The following is a 25,723-nucleotide window of genomic DNA, read 5'->3' on the forward strand; positions in this document are numbered from 1 at the left end:
ACTGTTTTGCAACACTATGCATGCGTTTCGGCCAAATTTAGCACATTATGAAGCGCAAGTAGAAAGTGAGACAACGACGACGAAGACGTCGACGTTGTTGTGTGCGTCGCTTAGTGGCAAATTTTTGTTAATTACCTTAACGTTCATTTAATTACTAGCTCCTCTACCAAGTGTGGCAGCTGTTTTAAAAAAATGTGCGCGTGTCATTGCAACTCAGCCACCCACATTTAAGCATTGCTTTGCTCAAATCAAGGGGATCAATTTCAGCCGTAGCAGCAGCAGCAGAAGCAACAGCTGAAAGAAGCGAAATATTTCGCTGCGCGATTTGTGTAAATAGCCAACGGTGCAAATACTGCAGTAGCGTGCGCGTGTGTGAGTACGTGTGTGTGTCTAGCAATGCGCGCCACAATTGAGTTTGAGGAATGCCTAAAGGATTCGCCAAGATTCAGGTACATATTGAGCCATCGCGATAACTCACCTTCGGTCACATAACAAAGCACCAAGCCACACTTACCACCACCCAAACCCCCGCTCAAAACACAGTGCGCATTATGCGCATTCTATTTCCGCACTTGGCATTTGGTATTTGCATTTGGGCTCCCAGACAGTGGGTTGGCTATATATTTTGTGTAGCGTGACTGGTTCCGCTTGGATATCGTGCTATCAACAGCTTTCGTTCGAAGCGCCCCCTCCCCCTTCCCTAACAACGGCTCTAATATAGCTGACGCTTAATCATCATCGAGAAAACTTTGCACTTCGCTTCAACATCGTCAGAGTTTCGGAATGTATCATTCGTTCACCGTATGATGGGAAGCATACGTACGCACATGCATGTGCGTGTGTATGTGTGTGTGTTTGTTCATTTGTTTGTTGTTAATTATTGTGTCAATCGATCGGACGCCTTTCGGCACTCATTGATAAGATTTCCCCCAATTGCCAGCCCATCTCAGTTTCCAGTAATCTCGCCCAGAGCCAAAGCTTTCGCTCGATTGCCACAGACTTTTTTTAATTGCCAGCCCAAGCTTAGCTTATTCGATAGCTTTCACATGAACCAAAACGACTCAACAGGTTACAGACAAACAAAAAGAAATTACAACTATTGCAAACTAAGGAGATGGAAAGAGACTTTGCCATCTTTTGCCTTCGTATGCAATTCTGGCTTAAAGCCATTTAAAATTACTTTTTTAATTAAACGCACATGCGGCACTTCAATATAGTGGCATAAATTAAAAAAGTCAACATAAATAAACAGCCAGCAGCGACTACGCCGCAGCTGTCATTGCCAGCAGGCCCGTAAACCTCTTCCCCATCACCTACACCCCCCGCCCTGTGCACAAAGTGGACAAAGTTAATCGTTTGCGACAGAGACCGGGTCGTTGTTTGCATCCACTAAACAATAACAAGATTTCTACTAACGTCTGCAATTCTGTTCTTGGCCCAGACAATTCATATCGAAGGAGGAGGCGGACATCGAACACTTGGAGCAGAAGCTCGAGAAAATTATCAAGCTATGCAATGTGGCTGTCGACTCGGGCAAGGAGTATGTCAAGAACCAGAGGTAAACTGCGCACTTTTCACTCTTACTCTCTAGTTTTATCTTCATTTTAATTTTACGTATTCTTTTTATTACTCAGCGCCTTTGCCATGTCCCTGTGGGATCTGCAGCAGCATTTTCTCGACAATAAAAATGCGCACAATGCGCTGGGCAAGCTGATTCATTGCTTTCAGGTGCGTCGCCCATTGCAGGTAATTACGCGAAAGACTTTTATATTTATCTGGTGGCGTTTTTTTTTTTTGCTGTATATTTTGACAGGAAATGAATAAGTTTCACACGATACTGTTAGATCAGGCAAGTCGAACGGTGTTGAAAAATCTCAATGTGTTTGTCAAGGACGACATTAACCAGGTCAAGGACTACAAAGGCCACTTCTTGAAAGTCTCGGAGGGCTATGATAATGCGCTCATTAAAAACGCACAGGTGCGTCCAGTGCAGTGCCCTCTATGTGTCCATCTTAAGAAGTAACTCTTCTTCTCCATCCCCAGGCGAGCAAAAATCGACCACAGGAAGTCCAGGAGGCAGCCAACATACTCTCCGCCTCCAAGTCTTGCTTTCAGCACACGGCTCTGGACTATGTGAACTATATAACGCTGGTGCAGGCTCGCAAGGTGCCTTCCATACTTTCGACGGTGAGTGTTAAAAGTCTAGTCCATAAATTCAATGATATATGTATAAGCAACCAAGAGGTTGCTTCTGAGGTAAAATAAACCCAACTTTTACAATTTAAAATAGAATTAAAATGATTTCATAGGACTTATAAGTACTCAAAATGTGTTTTATATACATACACATACATATGTTTGTGTAGTTTTTGATTGAGCTGACAAATCAGACAGATTGATTTCATAAACTACGCTATTCTTAGCAGTAGTTCAAAGAATAATGAGGCTTAAATTGTAAATTATTCAGATTGAGGAAATCAGCAAAAAGCACACAAAGTAAGGCCTACCTATAGTAAATACTTAAGATTATTGAGATTATTATTTGGCGAAACATTATTTGATACTTATTTGATATCTACGGCTCTTATCGACATTTGGTAAGGCGATATGTTTACTGTGAATGAAATGGCATTGTCTTCAACAACAAAAATCAACAACAATTGTACTTATGACGTCATGTTCGCGATATACCTCAAATGGATATATATAGTCTGTTATTTTTTATTTTTAATTTTTTTATTATTTATTTTGCTCTATATCGCTGGCTCATTGATCAGCGTTGAGTCAGTTGGCACCCGGCAGCAGTTTTAGTCGGTTGTGAAGTGCCCTCGTTGAAGGTTCGCTTAACGTCTCCAATATGGGGCAGCATGTGTATTCATTCTATTCATAAATAAGCGCAATTGTCGAACGTGTTTTTTACTGATCGTCGTATATTCTCTTTGACAGTTGCTGGACTATTATCAGGCGTGCGTGACCTACTACCATCAGGGCTTCGATTTGTGCAACGACTTTGACGAGTTCTTCAAGAATATCAGCGAGGATTTGAACGCGCTCCGCGGCGACTATCAGCAGCTGGAGAAGGTCATGCAGAATCGACACATGAGCGTGAATCGGTATTGCGATTCGAATACGAACAGCTCCTCGCACAATGTCGAGGGTTATCTGTTTAAGAAGAAATCGAAGGGCTTCAAGACCTGGTGTAGACGCTGGTTCTACCTCAGCGACAATCAGCTGGTCTATAGGTGCGTGCAATATCAATATGCTCCAGCCTTGCTCATTTCTTTTGATTTTTCCCATTCGTTTTGCTTGCCGGTTGAATCGTCTTCATTTGTTTGCCATTTTGTACTCGTAATCTCATTTCCCTTGTTCTGTTGTTGTTGTGCTTGTGATTGTGATTTGTTGTGCTGTACGCTGAAGTGATTTGGATTCGCATTCCAGAAAACGCAGCAACGAGGACTCGTTTTCGGTCATGGAGGAGGATCTGCGCATCTGTACCGTGCGGCCGGTCAATGAAGGTGATCGCCGCTTCTGCTTCGAGGTCATCTCGCCAACCAAGTGAGTACAGCTGCACCCAGGGTTTGTTATATAATAACCATGATTTTCACACAGATCTCACACACTCCAAGCGGACTCCGCGGACATGCTCTCGTTGTGGATCTCGGCTCTGCAGCATAGTATTGGCGCGGCCATCCAGCATGCGTCCACGCATCACTCACGCCCGCAGTCGACGAGTGCCCAGAACGCGTTGCCTGCGAAGCGAAGAATGTAAGTGTGAAGTAATCTAAGTATTGATAACAGTTCTATAATGAGTCATGCTTAGACACTGGGAGGAGTTTCTCAAAATACCGGGAAATGCACAGTGCTGTGACTGTCGCGGCTCGAATCCGCGCTGGGCATCCATCAACTTGGGCATAACACTCTGCATCGAGTGCTCCGGAGTGCATCGCAGCCTGGGCGTGCATTATAGCAAGGTGCGCTCCCTGACCCTAGACGCCTGGGAAACGGAGAATGTCAAGGTGATGATGGAACTGGGCAACGAGGTCGTCAATCGTATCTATGAGGCGCGCATCCCCGAAGACTGTGAGCTAAGGAAGCCCACGGAGCAATGTGAGATTGGAGTGCGCGAGGCCTGGATCAAGGCAAAGTACGTAGAGCGGCGTTTTGTGTGCGGCATGCCGAAACCACAGGATCTAATGGCTAGTGAAACTGCCGAGGTGCTAAGCATAGAAAGCGGCGAAGCAGCCGACGATGGCGGTGTCGAAGCTGGAAGAAGCATTGGTGGAGGAGTTACTGGTAAGCGGGCGACTCTCTCCCTGGGTGGCACACGCAAGTGGACGGTGAAGAAGTTGCGGCGGCGACGCCAGCAGAAGCCGTTGACCAAGACATTTAGCGATGATCCGAGCATATACAACACAGCAAAAACTGGAGACGAACTGGACGATGATGATGACGAGTCAATAAACATTCCATCAATGTCGTTAAGCATATCGCGGGATGATTTGTTAGTAATTGGCGATGATTTGGCATTGGACAGGTACGAAACTCCCGGCATTTTGGGCAGCGACCAGGAGAGCACTGAAGGCGAGTCCGACACAGAGATGCCAGAGGAAATACCCTTCACTCAATTGGATGCCAATCTGCTGCTCTATAAAGCAGCCGCCGTGCATAATCTTCCCGTGATGTGTATGGCCTTCGCTTTGGGCGCGTCCAAGCACTGGAAGAATGCAGAGGATCGACAGCGCTCCTTTTTGCACCAGGCTGTGCTGTCTGGCTCTGTGATGGCCTGCGAGTATCTGCTGCTTAATGGAGCTGCCATTGATGCAGTCGACGAGATGGGCTACAGCGCTCTGCATATATCCACGGCCAAAGGACACATTGCGCAGGTGTATTTACTGCTGAAGCACAAGGCCGCCTACGATCTGGCCTCCAGTGATGGCAAGAAGGCACTGGATATCGCCGTTGAACAGAAGAATGCGGACATCGTGACGCTGTAAGTTGAGAATTCATTGTGCCGCATTTGGATGTCCTGCTAATATAATTTATTTCGTTTCAGTCTGCGCCTGACTCGCCTAAATGACGAAATCGGTCTGAACGACGAGTATAACGGCGAGGATGAAACGTACAAGGATGTGATGAAGGACTTCTCTAACTTTGCTGCCAGTCAGCCGCGCATGCTGCGCCAGCGCAACGATTCGAATACCCTAGAATCACAGCGCAGCTCTCTAACCAACTCTGACTAGCAGTGGCAGTAGGCCAGCTTGGCCCAGCCGACGACTTACCCGTCGCGCAGTAGATATTCCAATGCTTAGTTGCCCATAACGTATTTAGCTTGTTGCCAACTCCTGCTATGCTAAACTGTAAAACGTTCTTCATATTTGTGTGCTGGCATTTTCTCGGGCACCGCCAACTCGAAACGGATTTAATAAGCAATCTCATTTAAAGGCGCTCTCGACTCTGATCTGATTCATTGCATTGCATGGCATGTGAGTTGCGTATTGGTTTGATGCTTTGTTGACGTTAAATTTATTAGCTTAGGTCGATAGTTAAGTGCACGTCGCGTGTAATCCGTATTTATATAAATGTTTATTGTTTACAAATGTTTAATTATATATACATATATAAATATAACTATATATATTTATATATGTACACGCATTTGCGAATTGTACATGTATATTATGTGTATTATATTAAACGATATTATTATTGTATTATACTAAATCTATGTAGCTAGCTATCTTATCCAATTATTACGTAACACATTGAAGCTGTTAGCAAATGTTTAAAATTTGTAATTGTTAATAATAAGAATTGGCGTGTTACGTGCTAAACATTTATTTTTCGCATACATTTCTTCCACTGTTCCAAACCAAGAAAGATGCAGAAAATGTGCTTGCTTAGTGCCAAACTTAAAATTGAGCACTTGGAAAATTTCGAATAAAATTGAGTAAAATGTTTAAAATCTACACACAGAAAATACTTTCAATTATGCTAATGGGATTGTCGGGATAAAAACTTAAGTAATTAAGAGAGTGCTCAAATACAATTAGAACATTATTCAAATTCCGTTTCATTTCCATTGCCGTCCGTTGCGCAATCGCCGCCCGTGTCCTTGACCTTGTGGACGTTCTGGATGTGTCGCTGCACGGCGCTGCGATCGTTGAACTGACGTCCGCACTCCTTGCATGCAAACGTGACGCCAGCGTGCGCGACCAGGTGGCGACTCAGGCCCGAGACATGATTGAAGCTGCGCTTGCACAGATGGCACTTGTGCTGGCGCTCCCCTTCCAGGTGCATGCGGTTGATGTGCTGCTGCAGATTGGTCTTCTGGGCGAAGCAGGTCTCGCAGTGGGGGCATTGATGCCGCTTCTCGCCCGTGTGGGTGTCCATGTGACGCTTAAGCACCTCGCGCTGCGAAAACGACAACTCGCACTCCTCGCATTTGTATGGCTTTAGTCCGGTGTGAATGATCATGTGACGCTTTAGCGAACTGGCGCAGGACAGCTGCAGTTGGCAGACGGGACACTTGAGTGCGCCACCTGTGCCGTTCTTCAGCGTCTTGATGTGCGTGCTCAGGTGGCGCGACAATGTCTTCTCCGTGGCAAACGAAATGGGGCACAGCTGGCACTGGAACGTTTTCAGCGTATCGCTGACGCGGCCCACAGTTGGCTTCGAGCTGCGTGGCGCCCGCTTCACCACTAAGTCACGTTTTGATCTTGTAGGCGGCGTCGTGACATCACTGCTTACCTTTTCATTCGACTGTTAGAGAAATGATTTCGGTTATCTTCAATTACTGCTAGTTCTCAAATTGGTACTCACCAATATAATGACATTGTCGTTAAACTCATACAACTGCTGATCGTCGCCTCCGCCATCATCGAGATTGAAGACCATTACGTCCCCGATTTCGTCAGACTTGGCGTCCGTAAACTGAATCTCTCCATTGTCCTTAACTGCAAGGGAAAGCAAATGAGCGTTAGTAAAACTTTTAATTGGACTATTAGCAGAGTGCCTACTATTATATGATGTGATATTCTTCTCCTGCTGAAATTCTGCCGAGGAGCTGGGCGTCGAGTTTGTCGTCGAGGCGGCATTTATAATATAGATTTCACCATTTTGGCTTGTCACCACATCTCCAGCACCGACCATCTTTATATCACGAAAATCCTCACTGGCATCTGGGACAGATGCATCCATGTCCGCATCGTCCGTGGGTACTACCTCAACCTTGGATTCGGCTTCAATCATAAACTCAGCACTTTCAGAATCGGATACTTTGGGGCGGCGCTTCTTCTGTTGAAGTGCGGGCGATGAGATGCGGCCACGTTTTCTGGTCACACGCTGATCAATGCTTGTCTGCGATGCGGGCAGAGATATGGGGGCTGGTATTGGTGTTGATTCCACAGTCGATTCATCGTTCTTTGGCTTCAAGTCGACTGGCAGCTCGCCCAATGTTTCCCAGAGACCGGCTTTCTTCTCAGCCAAGAAGACCTCAAGCTCACCCAGCAGCTTGACGAGCTGCTCCTTGCGGCTCTCCTCTTGCACTTCGTCACGCAGCTGCTGACGCACATCATTTCGCACCTCGTCCGCCAGTTGCTTGCGCATTTCATTGCAGAAGTCTTCGCGCGCGGAATCAAGGCGACTTTCAAAATCCTTTTCCATTTCCAGCTTTACCTTTTCCTGCCATTTTTGAGAGTTTTTCTCGTACCGCATTTCCAGTTTTTCGATAAATGCCATCGACTCTTCGAACTCCAGCTCATCTTCATCGGATTCGTTATCCACTGATTTGGCAAAGACGCGACTCTTTTTACCCATACTGACCAAGCGGATGTGCTTGCGGAGCTTCTTATCAGCCGCTTGGCTGCGTTGCCGGAAGAGAAACGACTTCTCCAACTGGTAGCGGCAATCTCCGCAGATCTTTTTCGGCAATCCGTCGGTTGATTTTGCCTCCAATGAGAGACACGCCATTAAGCGCATCGGAATTGAAGGCTGTGTGTCGTCTTCCGCAAATATTGTGTGCGGATCCTTAAGCTCTTTTAGGCAAAGGCGGCACCACGTCTCTAAATCTGGATAACATTCCTCTGAATTCGACATTACTAAAATCCTAATTACTATTTCGCATTGCACGCAACAACAGACGCTAAAATTATAAGGCCAGTAAAACGAGTTACCCAACACTGTCAGCTACACATGCGGCTGTGGCAACCCAAAAAATTAACATGCTTGAAAATGTTAACATTGGCGCGTAGTAGTTTATTTTTCAAATACTACTGTTATGCTTGAATGTTTTAATTGGGTAATAAAGTTATTAAAAATAACCCTTACTATTGACACTGCTTTTCATAAATTACTGTTTTAGAAGATTTTTAGCCTGCATTTCTGAAATTTAAATTGTAGCATTTGTTAGCAAAAAAATTATCCAGTGCTGTAAGCGAAAAATAACAGTGTTTTAAATTCATTGGACTTTTTATATATTTTTTTATTTTATTAAAAAAAAAAAAAAAAATTACATATATAATTTAATATATATCGTAAAATATTGATAGTTATATAATAATAGTTTTCTATTTAGTATTTTTCTTCGTATTAAGCGATCCTCTTAGGCGACATCGAAGACAATTTCGAATTTTTTCATTCTCCGTGCCATGTATTTGGCAAATGCGATCCCTCAATTGTATGCGAGACAGCTGTTTTTCTTTATGGCGCACTCGGGGAGTTTTCACAGGAGATACTAGATCTTTCGTAGATAGGAAATTGGCGGTGTTTCCATACTCTCGCAGGTGACTGTACTGAGAGTTTCCCATATTGATTTCAACCATTGGAAGAACTTTTGATGATGTCGGTATTAGTTCCATAGCGGAAGCACTGCTGCCAGAAGTTGGTTGATGTATTGGACTTGGAACAGTTTCTGAAATAGTTTATTTATGTTAGTGGAATCGTTTTAAGTGATCATCGTTCTTACCAATAACTTCCACTAAGCTCTCTGTACTATTATTCAAATTATTAACGGACTCTGCGTTGGTCATCAGCTCGGAGCTAGAGCCAATTTGGTCCGTGATAGTAGATGCGCTCTCCATCTCAGCAGCGTCCATGTCTGACAAAAAGCAGTCTGAGTCAAATGCCTGGGAACGAGCTACACTGTTACGCTTGTGGACAAACCAAGTTTCAATCTCATAAAACAGATCGTCCAACACTTTTAGCTGACATTTCTTTTTGACGTCCGCGATTATGAGGTTCTCCACTTCATTACGGACTTGCTGCTCGATCTCCTCTCTCACTTGTTGCTTGCACACAACAACTAAGTCACTCTTGTGGGTGTCTATTTCACGTCGAATCATCTGAGCTGCCTCTCTGCGCCAACGGGCGTTGCTTTCAGAGCAAGCTGTTGGCGTACAGTTGGCTACATCTTTTAGCAAGAGTACATCCGACTTGTCACCATCTAATAAGTTACTTTCATGGTCAAAACTCCGGCCAAGGCGTGTCAGCTGACGTAGACGGCGATCAGCCGCATGACAACGTTTGCGAAAATAATGAAACTCTTCCAAATGCAGCCGGCAGACTTGGCAAATGAGTTGCGGAAGTTTGTCGTTGGGATCAATTTCTAGACCTGTGCAGGAAAGGATTTTCACGGCCACTTGGCCATTGCTGATAGCGAAGTTGGCATCTTTCCGTAGACACAGTCGGCAAACAGTTGACATCCTTCTTAATATTATTTTTAATTATGAGTATTAAAAATAATATAGAAAGACAAAACTGCAAAAGGACGCCTTGTTACAGTGTGACCAAAATCGATATTTGCAAAATATACCAGCAACTTCAGCTTTACAAAACAAATACTAAAAGTTGACAAAAGCCATTTGGCAAATTAAAATACTGAAATAAAGCAGTATTTTAAAAATTCATTTTTAAATTTATTTTTTTTACATTTATATTTGTGCGAAAAATTGCAGAGCTTTAAAAATCCAATATACTCAGCCTCTTTTGATATTATTAACGTATCTAAGCATTTCAAATTAGTAACATGAAGTGAAAAAGGGAGAAAGGTACATTTTAGAGAGTAAATCTCCTTAAGGAAAAAAATATAGTTCAACCAATCTATATGAGAATCCCATGCGATACATCCCCTCATTTCTATTACATTTTTCAAAGAATTAATTAATAATCAATGAATTTCCATATGTCTATTCACAGGGCTTCTGTATTAGTTGTAGCTATGAAATTCAGAGAATACTTCTAAAGGCTTTCCCATTGTAGAATCATCACCAAGATACATATGTAAGTCCCTATCGAGTATTGCGCAGTCGATTCCACTCAAATAAAAACACATTGTCAGTTATGAAACAATTTTGTTATAATTCATTAAATATTAAGTATAAATATGAAGTTAACTATCAAGTATTATATACACAATTACAATAAGATATTCAGTCACTATAATGCTTCTATATACACAAAACGATATACATACATAAATATATATGCATTTATATTATCATTTCCCAAAAATTTGAACTCACTTCCGCATCTTCAATAAATATATGCATTAATATCTTTTTAAAAATATACAACAGTCGTGATGATCGTCGCTTTAAGAATTGGTTTGGGGCCTCAGGATCTCTGCCAAAGGATTGCCTACTTACAGCTAGGTGTTCGTTTACAAAAGGTCAAAGATAATTTTAATAAATAGTATTGATCAGCATTAATCATAATTAACATTGAAATACAATCATTTTTTCTTCGTATAGGCGTATAGTACATACATAACTACAAAATATATTACAATAAATTTGACGTCTACGTCGGCATGTGGAACTGCAAATATGTTTCAAGTATGTGTGATGTGTGTGTGTGTGTGTGTGTGTGTGGGTGGGTGTGGATCGCCTAATCGTGACGCCAGCTCTGTGGCAGCACATAGTCCTTCACCTTGTACAAGGCATTGGCATACCAGTGTATTCCGTTCTGCTGCTGCGCCGTGGCGTCCTTTGGCGTTGGCTTGTCCTGCGCCGAGCGCAGCTGACCCTTGGCTGGCATCCAGGACTGTAGCGTGGACCACAGTCGCATGGGCGCCAGGCCCCAGTGCGCCAGCGATTGGCTGCTGATGACGGCGTAGCAGGAGGCGGCCACCGAGTTAACCACAATGGTGCCCTCGCGCGTGAGGGGCGCCACAACGCCGCGACTCTGCACACTGTCCACCCGGAGCACGCGCTGTGGACGCAGCTCGCCCGTGGCATCGTGCACCAGCACCTGGCTCAGCTCCTCCACGCGATCCGCGAAGACAAACTCGAGCGTCTGTCGCTCCGCCTGCCACACGGCTATCAAATGCGCGGGCGTCACGGTGAGTACGGCGCCGCCATCCGTGTGCAGTTGCACAAAGTTCTGCACCTGCTCCAGATTGCGATCCATAAAGAGTATAACCTCGCTGTACACCGGCTGGCCCTTCGTGTCCATGCTCAGCACTCGATCACCGATGGCGAGCTCGCTCAGCGCCTTCTCTGCGCCGCTCTCCAGCAACGCTGTGCTCTCGGGCGTGAAGCAGCCATGTACATGTGATATCGAAGGCGACGAATCTGAAGAGAGAGAGAGAGAGAGAGAGGGAAAAAAGGTATTAGTCAGCCGTTGACAGGAGTGAGAAAGAGGAGGGGAAACGCGGCCAGGTAATGGCATTAGTGAGCCTAATCTAATTTGGCGTTAATAATACTTGCCCTGCCAACCGTCCAATTGCCAAAAACCCTACAAGTCAAAAAGGTTTTCACAGTTAGGACGCAAGGCGAACCGTAATCGCAAACCCGTAACCCGTAGCCCGTAACCCGGCCCAGTGCAGGCAGCCAAAACAATGGCAACTGCCTTTTGCGGCTTTCAAACAAAAACCGCCGCCAACTGCACGAAGAACGCACAAAATGCGATCTGCCAACTGATAGCCAAGCATATCAATAACATGCACAATAGCAGCAGCCACAACAACAACAACAACAATAACTGAGGCAACAGCAGCAGCAGCGGCAGTGGCAGGCGAGGATGTTTTTGTTTCGAGTTTAACAAAATTGTGATCTTGTTATTTTTTGCTTAAAGATTAGCCCTGGGATCAGCTCAACGAGCCTGAGCTCGAGCTCGAGCCAAAGCAGCTTAGCCACAGCCACAGACACAGTGCACCAAGTGCCAAAGGATGCTCAGGTAGAGGCTCTGGCAGGATCTGAGCGCAACCTGTGCACAAATTCAATTACCAAACATGTTGCAACCCAGCGACGATCAACAGCAGCCGCATTAATCATCATCATTAATAGCTATTGGATTACAAGGCAGGAGCAATTGGGCCACCCAGCTGAAGAAAAAACTGAAAATGTCGGCCATTTTGCTTGACAGCAGCGGCAGCAGCAGCAGCAGCAGCAGTTAGAACTTTCTTTTCCGCATCTCGTGCACATATTTCACACCCGAAGCGCCGCTCGTTCTCCGCCAGTTGCTTGTAAAATTCAAATTAAAAAAATAAGAGAGAGAGAAAGAGAGAGGGAAAAAACATTCCAGACCCACAAAGTGACCACTAACCGTGCGCTTTATTATAATGAGTGGTAATAAAAGTGGCATTGTTGCTGCGGTTGCCGCTCAACGAAATTCCAATGAAAATGCACCTAACATTTCCATTGATATTGATGCGTTTGGTAAACACACGCTCACACACGGAGATAGAGAGAGAGAGAGAGAGAGAGAGAGGCGCACGAACACTCACTTGGCCGAGACAAGAGTGTAAAAACAATAAAAAGCGGATTAAATACAAGACAGCGGTCTATAAAGCGCTCCATAATCGATGCTCAGACGGGAGCAGCCGCTGCCAACGGTAACCCTAGACAAAAACAAACCAAAGGGAAGTAACTGAGTAACAAGCTTAACCAGCAAGAAAAATTTGGTGTGAAACCTACAAAAAAACGAAAGAAGAAACAAAATAAATGTATGCGAGTGTGTGTGTGTGTGTGGGTATCCACAGCACATGAGAGCAACAGCGAACTGGCGAGAAAAATCTCAGGCAGACGACGATGACGACGGCGACGGCGGCGGCGAGTGGAAAGTGAAGAACTTGAAGGGTCATAAATTAATAAACCATTAAAGTGGTTAAAATTATCGTTATTTTATCTTTGTTGTGAAGACTAAACTGATAAATTTTTACAAAACAGAGGACAGCCGCACACAGTGACACTGAGAGGAAGAGAATGAGAGAGAGAGAGAGAGAGAGAGAGGGGGAGAGGGAGAGGGAGAGGGAGAGAGACTGCCTGGCATGTTGGGTTATGCGACTAGTTGTGGTGACTGATCGCTTGGACAGCATTAACATGAACATGCACACACCGAGCATCGAGCATCGAGCAGGGAGCAGCGAGCAGAGAGCAGAGAGCACAAGAGGCAAACACGACAACAACACGCTTTGGGGCTTTAATGCGCGCGCGCGACCGCTCGCGACACACAACAACAACAACAATAACAACAACAAAAAAAGAGTGAAAAAAAATTAGTGTCGACAAAAAGGTTTACAGCCATTACTCTTCGTTGCTGCCGCTGCTGCTGCCGCTGCTGCTGCTGTTTGGGCCACATACAAAAGACTTAGGCAACGAACTGGCCGCGCACCACTGACAACGCTGTGCCAAAACTGTCATAAGCGTGTGGTTTATGTGCGTCGGCCTATCAGCAATCAATCGCTCGGTTATTTATTAATAGCGGCTAGGCCATTGCATACCAAAGTTGTCAGCGTCGTGGCGCAACACATGGCATTGTTCCCTGCCGCCATTTGACACTGCAGCAGGACCACACACAGACACAGACACACGCACGCACACGCACACGCACACAGAGGCATTCACACGCTGCAGTTGCATCCTTGCATTGGCCACTTGTTTAGCATTTGTCGGCTTATTGTTTGACCTTTTGATTTTGTTGCTGTCGGGGCCCAACTATTGATAGCCAATGACACCGCAAGGACCTTTTTTTTTTTTTTTTTTTTTTTTGCTCTTGCTTAGGGTGTTCGTGCGGCGGCCTCTTTCATGAGCAATTAGAATCAATGAGTCGAGCAGCGCAAGGACACTCGCCACGGCCCTTTTGATGCTGCTGTGGGCCGCAACCAAAGTCAAAATATTGTGATGCCTCCTGCCTCGTGTGTGGCTATTTAGCCCAGCCTTTATGTTTTCTTAAGTCTTCCTCTCTTTTTTTTGTATTTGTGTGGGAAATTCCTGAGTCATCTAGAAATTTTAGTAGCTAGTTGAGAAAATCGGAATCATATTGCAAAAATAAAGCAAAGAACTTGGCTGCTGGCATAACAATTCCAACAGCTTCCTCTTTGGGTCTTGCTCTCTCTCTCTCTCTCACTCTCTGTCTGTCTCTCTCGCTCGCTCAGCAAGAAAACTTAATTGTTTTGGCCTTTTTGGTTGGCTAACTTCGCCTGTGTGCGCTGGCGCATTTTCTCTTGGCTCAGCTCTTCTGGCAGTTTCGTTATGTTTCGGGGAAAACTGGTTGCTTGCCATAATGGCAGCAAGTTATACTACACACACACACTCTCTCACAGACACACACACACTAACTCGCACACACAGTGTTGCTAACTTGTTGGCCGTTTCAGTTTTTCAATTAGGCCCGCGCGCAGGTTTTTAACTCGGCATTTAATTCATCTTGGCCTGGCCTGAGAAACGCTTTGGGTGTCGTATCATCAATTCGTTTAATTTGACAGGCGCAAACCTAAACATGTCAAAACAACAACAACAGCAACAACAAGCCAACAACATGCGGTTAGTCGCTGTTTGTGGACCCGACTCTCAGGCTCTGCTCTGCTGCGACTCCTCTGACTGGACATGGACGGTTTCGGGGCCGGTTTCGACAATGTAGCCGCTGCTTCCCATTTTTTCTCATTTTTTGTCTGTCTTTCTTTCTTTTGTACTGTTGTTGTTGTTGTTGTTGTTGTTTTCTGTTACCACACGCTCGCACTCGAAATGAACAAGGCACGGCTGCAGACTGACAACTGGGCAGAAGACTGAGGAGCTGAGCATCGGGGATTGGGAGTTGGGAACTGGCAACTGGGAACTGGGTAACTGCAGCTTGGCTAATTTGACTGGACTGCAAAATTTGCCAACGCCTGTCAGCTTAGCGATGCTTGTAAGTTGGGAAACATGTGAAATTACGCTTGTTAGTGTCACTTCTGGCTAACAGGCCAGCCAGACAGACAGCCAGCCCATTGCCCATTGCCCATTGCCCATTGCCATTGGCATTTGACATGCAAGCATGTTGGAATCGGTGTATATATAGAGAGAGCATATGCCATGTGTTGAGACTACAATGTATGTATGTATATGCAAGCTTACCTGATTTGACAGAGCAGTAGATGTGCCTCCGGCTGACATAGGACACCCAATCGAAGCCGGCCTCGACGGCCAGGCGGGCCAGCATGCCGTATTTGGATTGATCGCGATCGGAGGTGGCAATGGTGACGGCACGGCCCTCGTAGTGCAGCGACTCCTGGCCATGCTGATGGTCCTCGTCCCAGCTCTCGGTGACCAGCAGACGAACGCCGGGCCATTCGTTCATCACTGAGTAGGCCAGCATATTCAGCTTCTCTCTGCAGCGCTGTGGAGCATAGCAAATGAAGGGGAAATCAATTAAAATATGCATAATTCTGTTAATAGAGCGCGTGTTAAATTAAAACTCGAGCAAGAAACTAAAAAACAATACGCCATATTTAACGCACACGCACACGCACAATGGGCCCAAAGAGCCCAAAGAGAGCGCATGAGTGAGTGAATGAGCGAGCGAGACAGCAACAGCGCATGCTACTGGCAGAGCAACAGATGTGCGTGCGTGTGTGTGTGTGTGTGTATTTATATTGCGCTGGCATTGGAGAGGCGTGGTATTTAGGCATTCATTTCATGGGCTGCCCAAAAGGGCCAGCGTTCATTTTCAGTTTTCAATGTTTTTTTTTTTTTCGATTTTTTGTTGGTTTTCAGATCTTTTTTTTTTTTAATTTTATTTTTGGTGGGAGGCCAAACGAATAACTTAGGCAACGAACTTGGTGGCTTTGGCCGCATCCTTTGAACCTGTTGAAACTCAACCTCAACAAATACATGAGTCTGACTATTTTCAGTTTTGGCTCTTGTTTGCATTTTCCTTTTCCTTTTCTTTTATGTGTGTGCAAAGGCAAAGGCAAAGGCTTAGTTCGATTATTTGCCCATGCACAGTTCAAATAATGACCCACAGCCAGTGCCAGAGCCGTAGACGGAGCCGGAGCCCTGACCCTCGTATGTATAAGTAAATATCAAAGATTAGACATTGTCTGACCTTTTCCCATTCTTTGCCTCTTTCTTTCGGTTACACTTGTCTTGTTTGCCAATGCGGTGGATCGCACTATATATGTATGTATGTATATGCATATAGGCATGTACATATGTAAAATATATGTTTTGTTGTATTTAAGTGTCGGCGCATTTGTGTTTTCTCTCTGTTTCTTTCTGCTTTTAACGCTTGCATACAAAAAAACAGAAAACAAGAAAAAAGGATTCAGCGGCAATGCAAATATTGAAATTTCATAAGACAACAACCAAATTGAGTGCCCAAAAAAGAAAAAAAGTAGAAATAAATAAAAAGGCAAAATATAAGGAAAATGTTGTCATTGCTGTGCGCAATCGCCAGCCACAAAATCAATTATCAACGGGCTCGGGTCTTGGCCGGGCGAGCGTCGAGCGGCCAACGCTGACAGTTAGGCAGGCAGAAGCCGCAGCACAGGATGTGTGTTTGGCTCATTGTGTGCAAACATTTGGCACGCCGTTCTAGCTGGCGTAAAATCAATTTTCAAGATCCTTTTTAACAAGCCACAACATCAGCCTGCCCCAGGTCGTATATATTTTGGGACTTTGTTTTGATTTTGGGTGCGCCGCATTGTTGGCAGTCTATTGAGACTGTTGTTGTTGTTGTTGTTGCTGTTGTTATTCGGTTGTTTGGTTGTTTGGCAATGCCAAGCAAATCGGTTTTTAATTTGTCACACCACAGTTGCTGGCTGTGGCGAATCGGACAGCAGGACAAAGCAGAAACACATTCCAAGAAGAGTTCAATGCTATTTGCATACATATGTAAAGAGAGTGAGAGGGAGAGAGGGCGAGAGAGGTAGATATCTCTGTCTATGCAGCTTTGCTTTATTAAAAGGCTTAACCAGTCGAGTGCTTGGCTGTTGCTGCTGCTGCTGCTGCTGCTGCTGCTGCTTGTTGCTAATGAGCACAAAAGCGTAACGCCAAACAGCAAATAAAAGCACTGCAACAACAACAACAGCAGCAGCAACAACAGAGCTGCATAGTCTTTGTCTTAAGCATGCCAACGATGTTTACCCAACATGCTAATGCATTGGCCTCTTGTTGCTTGATTGAACCGATCCGAACCGGGCCCGATCGCTGCACAAACACGGCCCCAGTCGAAGTGGCAAGAAGAAAATGCCGACGGGTACGTTAAGTAAACATTCGCCGTCGTCGTCGCCGTCGTCGTCGTTGGCGGCGTCGGCGTCGGCATCGGCCCAAAAAGATGGCTAAATAATGTATTTGTATTGTAAGTGGCATAGCTGTTAGACAACAAACTTCAGCCCAGGCAGCCCAGGCAGCCCAGGCAGCGCAAGTGTAAATACGCGAGTGTGAGTGTGTGTGTGTGTGTGCACTTATGCCTTGGCCAAAAACCAAAAGGCCGAAAGAAAAGCTGCCGCATTAATTAGACATTAAACAAGGTGTGAACTTTGCCAGCTACAGCCACGCCCCAAACCTGAGCTGATTTGTTTACACTTGGCTTGCATTGGAAATACAATTTTGTTTTTGTTTTCGTTCTTTCTTAGGAGTTTTCGGTGTTGATTATATTTTTTTCTCTCTCTCTCTCTCTTTCTCTTTATTTTTTTGTTTTCGTCTACTGTCAGCTTTCAACGCCAATGCTGGATGCCCACGGTACGTTAGGGTCCGCTGATGCGTTTTTAATTGCCGCCTGGCTGCAGGTTTTATTGATTTAAATCGTCTGCCAGCTGCCAATTTGACGCGCTTAATGGCTCGCATTTAGGCGGCGCGAGAAGCGAAAAGCGAGAAGCGAGAAGCGCCAAGCGCCAAGCGCCAAATTGCTGGCTCCATTATTGGGCTGCTCATCATCATTAGGCCAAGTGATGTGGAGCCATGTAAATTGCAATTAAATGCAATCTCGCCCAGCTTCAATTCGAGCTTTGTTTGTTTTTGCAACAATGACTGCAGCAGCAGTAGTTGCAGCAGCAGCAGTTGCAGTTGCAGTTGGAGTCGAAGTTGCAGTTGTTTCAGTCTCCGATTACAATGGCTAATGATTAGGAAACGACACAATTTAACGACATAATTCAAGAGCGCATCAAGTTACGAGCCACAGCCAAATCACAGCCACAGCCCCAGCGCGTAGTCACCCTCGTTTATTTTTTCGCTTCACTTCTGCACTCTTTTTTTTTTTTTTTTTTTGGGGTATGTAAGGGGATATGGCATATCCTTTCTTGATTCGTCGATTGGCATCGCTGGCATCGAGGAAGCGAAAACTTACAACTGAGGAAGCGCAGCCGAAGGCGACCCATACAGGATATGAGCAGGGACAACGACACCCACTCGTACACACGCACACACATATATGTGTCAGCAGTGAGCAGTGAGCAGTGCGCAGAGAGCAGAGAGGCAGCGGCTGAGGCAACCACTTGAGCGTGCGCCTTAGCCTAGCTCGTGGCTGTGTGGCAGCGCCTGGATGTGCCACTTAGGGGCAACTTAAGTTGCTTTTGTCAAATCAATCAGCGCCCAGCACGGTGAGCTCGGCCTGCGTGTGGCCCACTCGACGCAACCAGATTTCCTCACTTAATTGGCGAAAAGAGCGACACAGCTTCTGATTGATTCAAGTGCCGGCAATGGCTGCGCGGCTGCTCGGCTTCTCGGCTGTCAGGATCAGGGCCAGAACCAGACTCATTGACGACCATAAAAGTGTTAGTCGCGTTAAAAGCCTTTTTGTTTATTTGTGTTGCAAATCTATTCACAGCTCCGCATTTTGTATATTTCTCTTGCTCTTCCATTAGAAAATTGAAATTTTTGTTTATCAGGCAGGCTGTGAAGGCATTCGTAGCCGCCTTTGATTGTTTATGCTGTGTGCAGCGCAATTATTACAGCGCAATTTTTATTCACACTCCCCCTCGCTCGCACTCTCTCTCTCTCTCTGTCTCCCTCACTCACCCTCTGCTGCTGGCTCAGTTTTGTTTTTTAATTAAGCGCATGACAAACTCACACAGCGCTCAAAAAGCCAAATGAAACTTGGGCTACGTCGCTGGCCTGAGTCATTTATTTATTTGATTATTCCTCTCTACCTATCTCAGTCTACCTCTCTCTCTCTACCTCTCTCTCTCTCTCTCTCTCTCTGGCTTGTTTACATATACACTATCTGACGCAGTGTTTGAGTTTATCAATATTCGCTGAGAATTCTCAGTTGGCCAGTTGCTCTTTGATCGCTCAAAGTGTCGCCTGTTTGTTATTGTTATTGTTTCAATATAAATTGATACTCATTAAAAATATGCAGCAACCGGCAGACAGGGAGACGGACGGTCTGCCTGCCTGCCTGGTTGGCTTTTTGGCATTGGCATATTGAATTAATGCCAGCGCTTCTGTCTGAGCTCCTTCAGGCTGCCTGCGATAGCATCTCGTTTGGCCCAGTCTCTACACTCTCTTGCCAAGGGCCACATAACTCGGTCATGTGGCATGGCGGTTGACATCGTCGGCGCAATAAACAATAAGATAATAAGCCATAAACTAAAGATAATAAGACCCACTAAATGCACACGAAATATATCTTAATAAAAACTGATTTTTAGTTGACAATTTGACTTATATATATTTATTTATATATATATAAATATATCTATTTTATAGTTGGCAATTGCCAATATTTGCTGTCTGATACATATGAGCAGGGTATTTAATATTCGTTTTATTTGCTTTTATTTACTATTAATTGTGCTTAATTTAGTTTCGCAACGCGCCAAGGGATCTCTAATAGGTATTTGCGGTTGTCGCAATGCATTCTCTAGCTAAATAAATGGCTACGTTTACAACTATTCGTCAACGTCAATTGCTACACTAAATAGTCAGCGACTAAGTTGGCCGTTAGCTAGTTAGTCTGACTAGCTGACTGGCAGAGATTTTCATTGCCTGCTGCCTAATGCCCATAAATCTGTTGTCAAATAAATGTCCATAAAAAGGCGTCATTTTATTGTTATTAATTAAACGCTATTAATTTGCAGAAATCGTAAATTAAATCTGTGCCTCGCCCCACGTCTCTCTCGCTACCACATTAAATGCCCACACATACACACATACACACACACACACACATGTGCAGACAGAGAGTCATTTGGACAGGTAAGCTTCCCGAACCCGAACCCACGGCGCAGCTTATATGATAAGCGCCATAATCCCTGATGTGTGATTAACTTTGATGATGAGTTATGAGCCGCACATTGGCACTGATGTGATGCCGTGTTACTGTGCCGTGCCGTACCCCAATGCCCAAAGCCCCTCCTCCCCCCATTGGCCAGCTCTCGACTTCGAAATCGAAGCAGAGTCGTCCTACCCCAAGACGTAGCCAGATGACTTGCAGGAATCTGCTCCGAGGAGAGCCCGCAGCATGTGAAATGTGAGTCAGTCGCGTCGCCGTAATGTGATAGCCGCGACGCGGCCAAGAGATGCTAAGAGATGCCAAGAGATGCTATGCTATCCCGATCCCAATTCGAATTGCGATCGCCTTCCTCCACTCGTGCAGTCCATAAAACTCTTTTATGCAAATAAAGCAAAAACTCGCTGCGAAGGCATTTGGGGCCAACAAATCCTTGAGGTTTGCGCTTGAGTGCGCTCGTAAAAGTATCAAATTGATTAATAATAATATAAAAGCTTGAAAAGCCAAACAAATAAACTATAAAAGCAGAAAACCAAATGGCAAATGGGTTTGTTTATGACTGTGTGTGTGAGTGACTGTGTGTGTGTGTGTGTGTGTGTATGAGTGTGCCTCTCCATGTGTGTGTGTGGGATTTTCGGCAACGATTTGTCCACTTTGCTTGACTGATGTTTGTTTGATATGTTTGATTACTTTGTTGCCACGAAATATTCCCACGAATTGATGGCAAATATTTTGCTTATCGCAGCATTTGACGTGATTTGATTTGAGCTGTACGAAAATCGGCAGTAGTGAGTGAGAGTGAGAGAGAGAGAGAGAGTGAGAGACTCTGAAACTGAAACTCTGACATCATCTAACTGGCTGTTGTGACCCTGTCTAAATGCGTTTGTCTCCCGTCTCTGGCATAATAGGATCAATTTTTGAGTCATAATGAATGTCAGTGTTCTATTAATAATGCCTTCAGCTGTGGGTTATCTTTGATTTGATGCTTAATGCCTGATGCTTCAGGCTCTGTCTCTATGGTTCTGGTCTGCCGCTGCCGCTGCCGCTGCCGCATGCATGTCAATAATCATATCAGATTACCATTGGCTTTGCCCCATTGTTGCTACAATTTATGAAATTTTAGAAGTTATGCTGCGGCTTTTTGACGCATTCTTTGTCTGGCTGCGATTGCTGCGGTTTTCTGGCTGGCCCCACAGGCGCTGCCTGCTTGCCTCCTCTTACGGTTCAGGGCGCAACTTTGTCTAATCTGAAGGTAGGCCCCAAGCTGAAGTAGTGATGGATGCCTAGCGGGCGCAGGTTAGCAGCAACAACAACTGAAACAATGACTGCCATAAGCTATACAATTTTATGATGCGACAGTCTCAGTTTGTGGTGCAATTGCAGTTGCTTCTGCAGTTGCTTCTGCAGTTGCTTCTGCAGTTGCAGTTGTTGCTATTCTCGTATTCTCGTATCTGTTTTATTTTTAGCACTTTACGCCAATATTCATTAATCTGTTTATGTAAACTGCTGCAACGCCCACACGATGAGCACAGAGTGAAAAGAAAACACAATTTTCGCTGCCTTTTTGGCGCTTTAATAGCCAAAACGAATTGCTTCACGCACAGCAGCGAGTCAACAGTTTCCACAGTTGCACATAAAACGCAATTTAGTTGCGCTGCCTGGCTCAGGGGCACTGTGTCACCGTGCCACCAAATGGCAGCGACTGGCAACAGAATCAATGTCACAACGGTAGCAGCAGCAGCAGCAGCAGCAGCAGCAGCAACGGCAACAGCAACAGTTGTAAATGTCTACTGTGACAATAACTGCGAGAGTTTTTATGTTCGGCATGTCCTTGGTGCATAGGGTCCTTGCTGTCAGCAGGCTGTTGGCCTTGAAGCTTCACTGTCCTTGACATGGCCATTGCTGCTGCTGCTGCTGTGTTAACTGCTTTTCAGTTCTTGCAACACTTGAAATTGCTTTACAAATCCAAGGCTGCTCTCGCAATTGCTGCAAATCAATTTCGATAGCTGCCTCCAGGCGCGTGTCAGACATGAATTGCAGTCATAAAACTAAGACAAATCGCCGCCGCCCACTGCCAGCTGTTTTGCACTGAATATTTTCGTGCTTATGCTTTGGATTCAAATCATATTTTACACCTGCCATTAATCGATAATGATTATGATCCATACGCACAGCCCGCCATAGATATCAAGTGCTTCCCAGAATCGAGCACATCGTAAACATTATGCGCTCATATAACACCATTCGCATGCATAATCAATAGTTAGTTTCAATTGAATTTATTACACTTGCTACTGCCCGGGATCTGGCTGAGTAATAATTCCGACACAAATAATTGCAAGTCAGCCTCGGCCTTATCGATACAGGGCGAACTGCGACTAATCACTGAGACTTACACAACTTTATATGTATATTTTGTTTTTACAGCTTTAATTTATCTACAAATCTTTGATTTGACTTGTTCTGCTTGGTTTTTTTTTTTTTTGCCTTATATTTGATGTAGTCATTAATAAACTTTTTAATAGAGTTCGCCAAATTATGGCCAATTTTGTGTTGGATTTATAAAAGATTTGGTTATATTCCATTTGAAACGGTTTAAATTAAAGGTTTCTTAATAATATATTTCATTGTGAAAAAATCCAACTCCAAATGAATTGAAATATATGATATTTAAAATGATATTTAATATAAATTTTAGCTCAATGAGTTCATTAATTTTACTATTATAATTATTATTATTATTATTTTTTATTTATTTAATTTGCTTTATTTTATTTTTTTTTTATTAACTATGAGCAAACGTTTCTCACAATAGAATTTACTTGAAAGAAAATTGATAAATGAGAATATTTTTATTTCATAGCATTTCAAACGAATCAAGCAAGATAATCTTTTTTTTTTTTTTTTTTAAGAAAGTCAGTATAGCAGAATATATTGAAATACATATTGGTATATTTAACAAATATAAACAAACATCATATAATAAATTTAAATTATATATTTCCAGAAGTCAAGTTAGAATATATGAGTATATAAAGATTCATAGACCGAATCATAGACATAAATAGTTCAGCTAAAGCAAATGCGAGCATGTTAATAAACGTGCCTAACTGTGCAGCCCTGGCCATAATACAGACTACATTTATATTTATTTAGAAACAACTGAATTTTAACGAGCTTAAAATGCAATTAGAAAAGTGTGCCTCTGGCATATGTAAGTCGCATATGCTAGACAGTTATTCCGCAGACTTAAGTCATATTTTAGTTAATCACAGCGCTAAATTCGATTTCGCGTAGCTGTTTACAAAGCGTAGCTGCTATCGCATTCATTTAGCACTTGTTTCCCTGTGTCACACTTTGACCGACCCGCCAGCCCCCACGCCTAGTCATTGTCGCGTTTTTCCCCACTTTCGCTACGAGTCGAGATAAGATAAATTGGTGCTGCTGCTGCTGCTGCTGCTCTGCTGCTACAAGTATTGGCAATGGCTTAACACGCATTTGTGTCAAAGATATACGCCACTTGGCAAATATGTGCATACACATGTCAGCAGGTGTGTGGCTGCTTGCCGCTTGGAGCACTGATGCACTCGATAGGCCACTGGGGCTGGAAGGCCTTATCGTCGTTGCGATAAGCGGCAAATGCTCGCGTGCCGCTGGCGCTGCCGGTGGGCGGAATCGGCGCGGGGTTGGGGCGTTGCTTGGGTGTAAACATATTGAACATTGTTCATTTGATGCCATTTCTTGTTTATGGCAAAATCGAATGCGTTATATAAACTAATGGCAATACACACACACACACACACACATACACATTTGATCGAAAGGTTGTTGAACGCAATCGCTAATGCTCAGCGGCTTAGCGTTTATCTGGTGCGTATTGAAAACTCACCTCATTTCATAATTTATTGAGTGCATGATATATACATATATAGGAATATATTATAAGGATTATATTTGGAGCTTCCTGTTTTTGCAAAAATTTTGCAATAGACGATAAGGCGCATAATTAATAAACAATAATAGCCAATTTATTTATAATGTTTCACGCCTGCTTTTATGGCACGTACTTAGCCAAAGGCAAAACTGTTGAGCACCCGCCATAAAATGTTAACTATGTGTAACCACTTCACACACACACACACACACACTGGCATGTTATCAATGGAACACGATTTTGATAATTGTTATAGATATAGCGGGGCATTCACACACCCCGATTAGCACGCACAAATTGGCAATTCATTTGGTGGCGTTTATTTATAGCCAGAACTGAATGAGGTTAGATCAATGAAGTTGTCTTGGTCACTTACCTTGGACATTACGCGATCGGCGCCGGTGCCCTCCTCATCTCGGAACAGTATATCCTTATTGTAGTTGAGCACTAGATTCTTAAATTTTGGCGAATCCCGATGAATGACGCCCTCGAGGGGGCCGGAGGCGCCGTTATGATATTCGGATAAATTTGGCACAGTTTGCTTCAACACCAACGGATAGAGGTTACGCTCGCGGCGCCGTCCCAGGCCCCGGCCTGGACCGCAGCTATGCGCGTGCCGAAAGTTCAGCGCCAGCAGCAATAGCAACAGCAAGGCCATAAAGCAGCTACCACGCGGCGTATGCGCAATGTGCCGGAGCTTTCGTGCATGTGCATCGACAGGCGCTGATTTGTTGTTGACATCGAGCGACGCCTGTCCGTCCGGACTACTGGGCTCAAGGCTGTGGCGTTTGGCATCCAGGGACAGGCAGGTGGCACTGGCACAGGACCAGAGCGCCGAGACAGCTTGATTGTTATCCATACTGTGTGTACTTAAGTTAAGATTTTCGATAAAAAGCGTAGTTCTTTTGTTAAAACTTATTTATTAATTTATTTTCGTTTGTTTTCTTTTTTGGTTATTTAGCACTGCACTTTGACACTGATTTACATGGAAGCAGTTGAGTGTAGCGGCACTATCGCAGTCGATCGAGCGACTGGAGCTGACAGTCAACAGCTTTTGCCTTAACGGCTTAGTTCGATTCCTTCTTGATTTTGGCTAAACAGTTTTTTTTTTTTTGTTCGGTCACAAGCAAAGAAACAAAAACATTTTTATCGCCGCGAATTATTTGCTTTTATATATATAATGAATAATATATGTTAACAATTTTCCAACACAATTTCAATTTAAATTTAAATGTGAATTAAAAGAATTTCCAATTTTCAAGTTCAACTGCGGCGCTTGTCAAATTGAGCAACGTTTCTCTTGCAGCTACGGAGAACGACAACCGCTGCGCTCGCACTGTGATTGACAAATGACATATCCGAGCG

At 44.3% G+C, this 25,723-nt stretch overlaps 4 protein-coding genes across 5 annotated transcripts; 1 reads left to right on the forward strand and 3 right to left on the reverse strand.

Annotated features, from left to right (window-relative positions):
• Positions 1-53: 53 nt before the first annotated feature.
• On the forward strand, positions 54-5,641 carry LOC6573457 (arf-GAP with coiled-coil, ANK repeat and PH domain-containing protein 2). Of its 2 annotated transcripts, none has more exons than XM_015166932.3 (10): positions 54-449; positions 1,442-1,558; positions 1,635-1,728; positions 1,814-1,978; positions 2,044-2,187; positions 2,947-3,242; positions 3,418-3,555; positions 3,610-3,765; positions 3,821-4,990; positions 5,054-5,641. In XM_015166932.3, the coding sequence occupies exons 1-10, from the start codon at positions 397-399 to the stop codon at positions 5,238-5,240; spliced, it is 2,520 nt and encodes an 839-aa protein (XP_015022418.1). In that variant the 5' UTR covers positions 54-396; the 3' UTR covers positions 5,241-5,641. The 2 variants fall into 2 exon arrangements, with proteins under 2 accessions (XP_015022418.1, XP_001999538.1); XM_001999502.4 differs by having other exon boundaries at positions 3,439-3,555.
• A 178-nt stretch (positions 5,642-5,819) lies between these two features.
• Positions 5,820-8,165, reverse strand: LOC6573456 (zinc finger and BTB domain-containing protein 18). Its single transcript, XM_001999501.4, has 3 exons — positions 7,017-8,165; positions 6,820-6,953; positions 5,820-6,759 (listed from the first exon to the last, which is right to left on the reverse strand). Exons 1-3 carry the CDS (start codon positions 8,092-8,094, stop codon positions 6,055-6,057), a joined length of 1,917 nt encoding a protein of 638 aa, XP_001999537.1. The 5' UTR covers positions 8,095-8,165; the 3' UTR covers positions 5,820-6,054.
• A 377-nt stretch (positions 8,166-8,542) lies between these two features.
• Positions 8,543-9,797, reverse strand: LOC6573455. Its single transcript, XM_001999500.4, has 2 exons — positions 8,963-9,797; positions 8,543-8,908 (listed from the first exon to the last, which is right to left on the reverse strand). Exons 1-2 carry the CDS (start codon positions 9,696-9,698, stop codon positions 8,565-8,567), a joined length of 1,080 nt encoding a protein of 359 aa, XP_001999536.2. The 5' UTR covers positions 9,699-9,797; the 3' UTR covers positions 8,543-8,564.
• A 535-nt stretch (positions 9,798-10,332) lies between these two features.
• On the reverse strand, positions 10,333-25,508 carry LOC6573454 (protein hedgehog). Its single transcript, XM_001999499.4, has 3 exons — positions 24,735-25,508; positions 15,330-15,591; positions 10,333-11,567 (listed from the first exon to the last, which is right to left on the reverse strand). Exons 1-3 carry the CDS (start codon positions 25,215-25,217, stop codon positions 10,882-10,884), a joined length of 1,431 nt encoding a protein of 476 aa, XP_001999535.1. The 5' UTR covers positions 25,218-25,508; the 3' UTR covers positions 10,333-10,881.
• Between the last annotated feature and the right edge of the window lie 215 nt (positions 25,509-25,723).

The sequence above is a fragment of the Drosophila mojavensis genome, unplaced genomic scaffold (genome assembly GCF_018153725.1).
Source record: "Drosophila mojavensis isolate 15081-1352.22 unplaced genomic scaffold, ASM1815372v1 contig_16, whole genome shotgun sequence".
NCBI classification, from domain to species: domain Eukaryota; kingdom Metazoa; phylum Arthropoda; class Insecta; order Diptera; family Drosophilidae; genus Drosophila; species Drosophila mojavensis.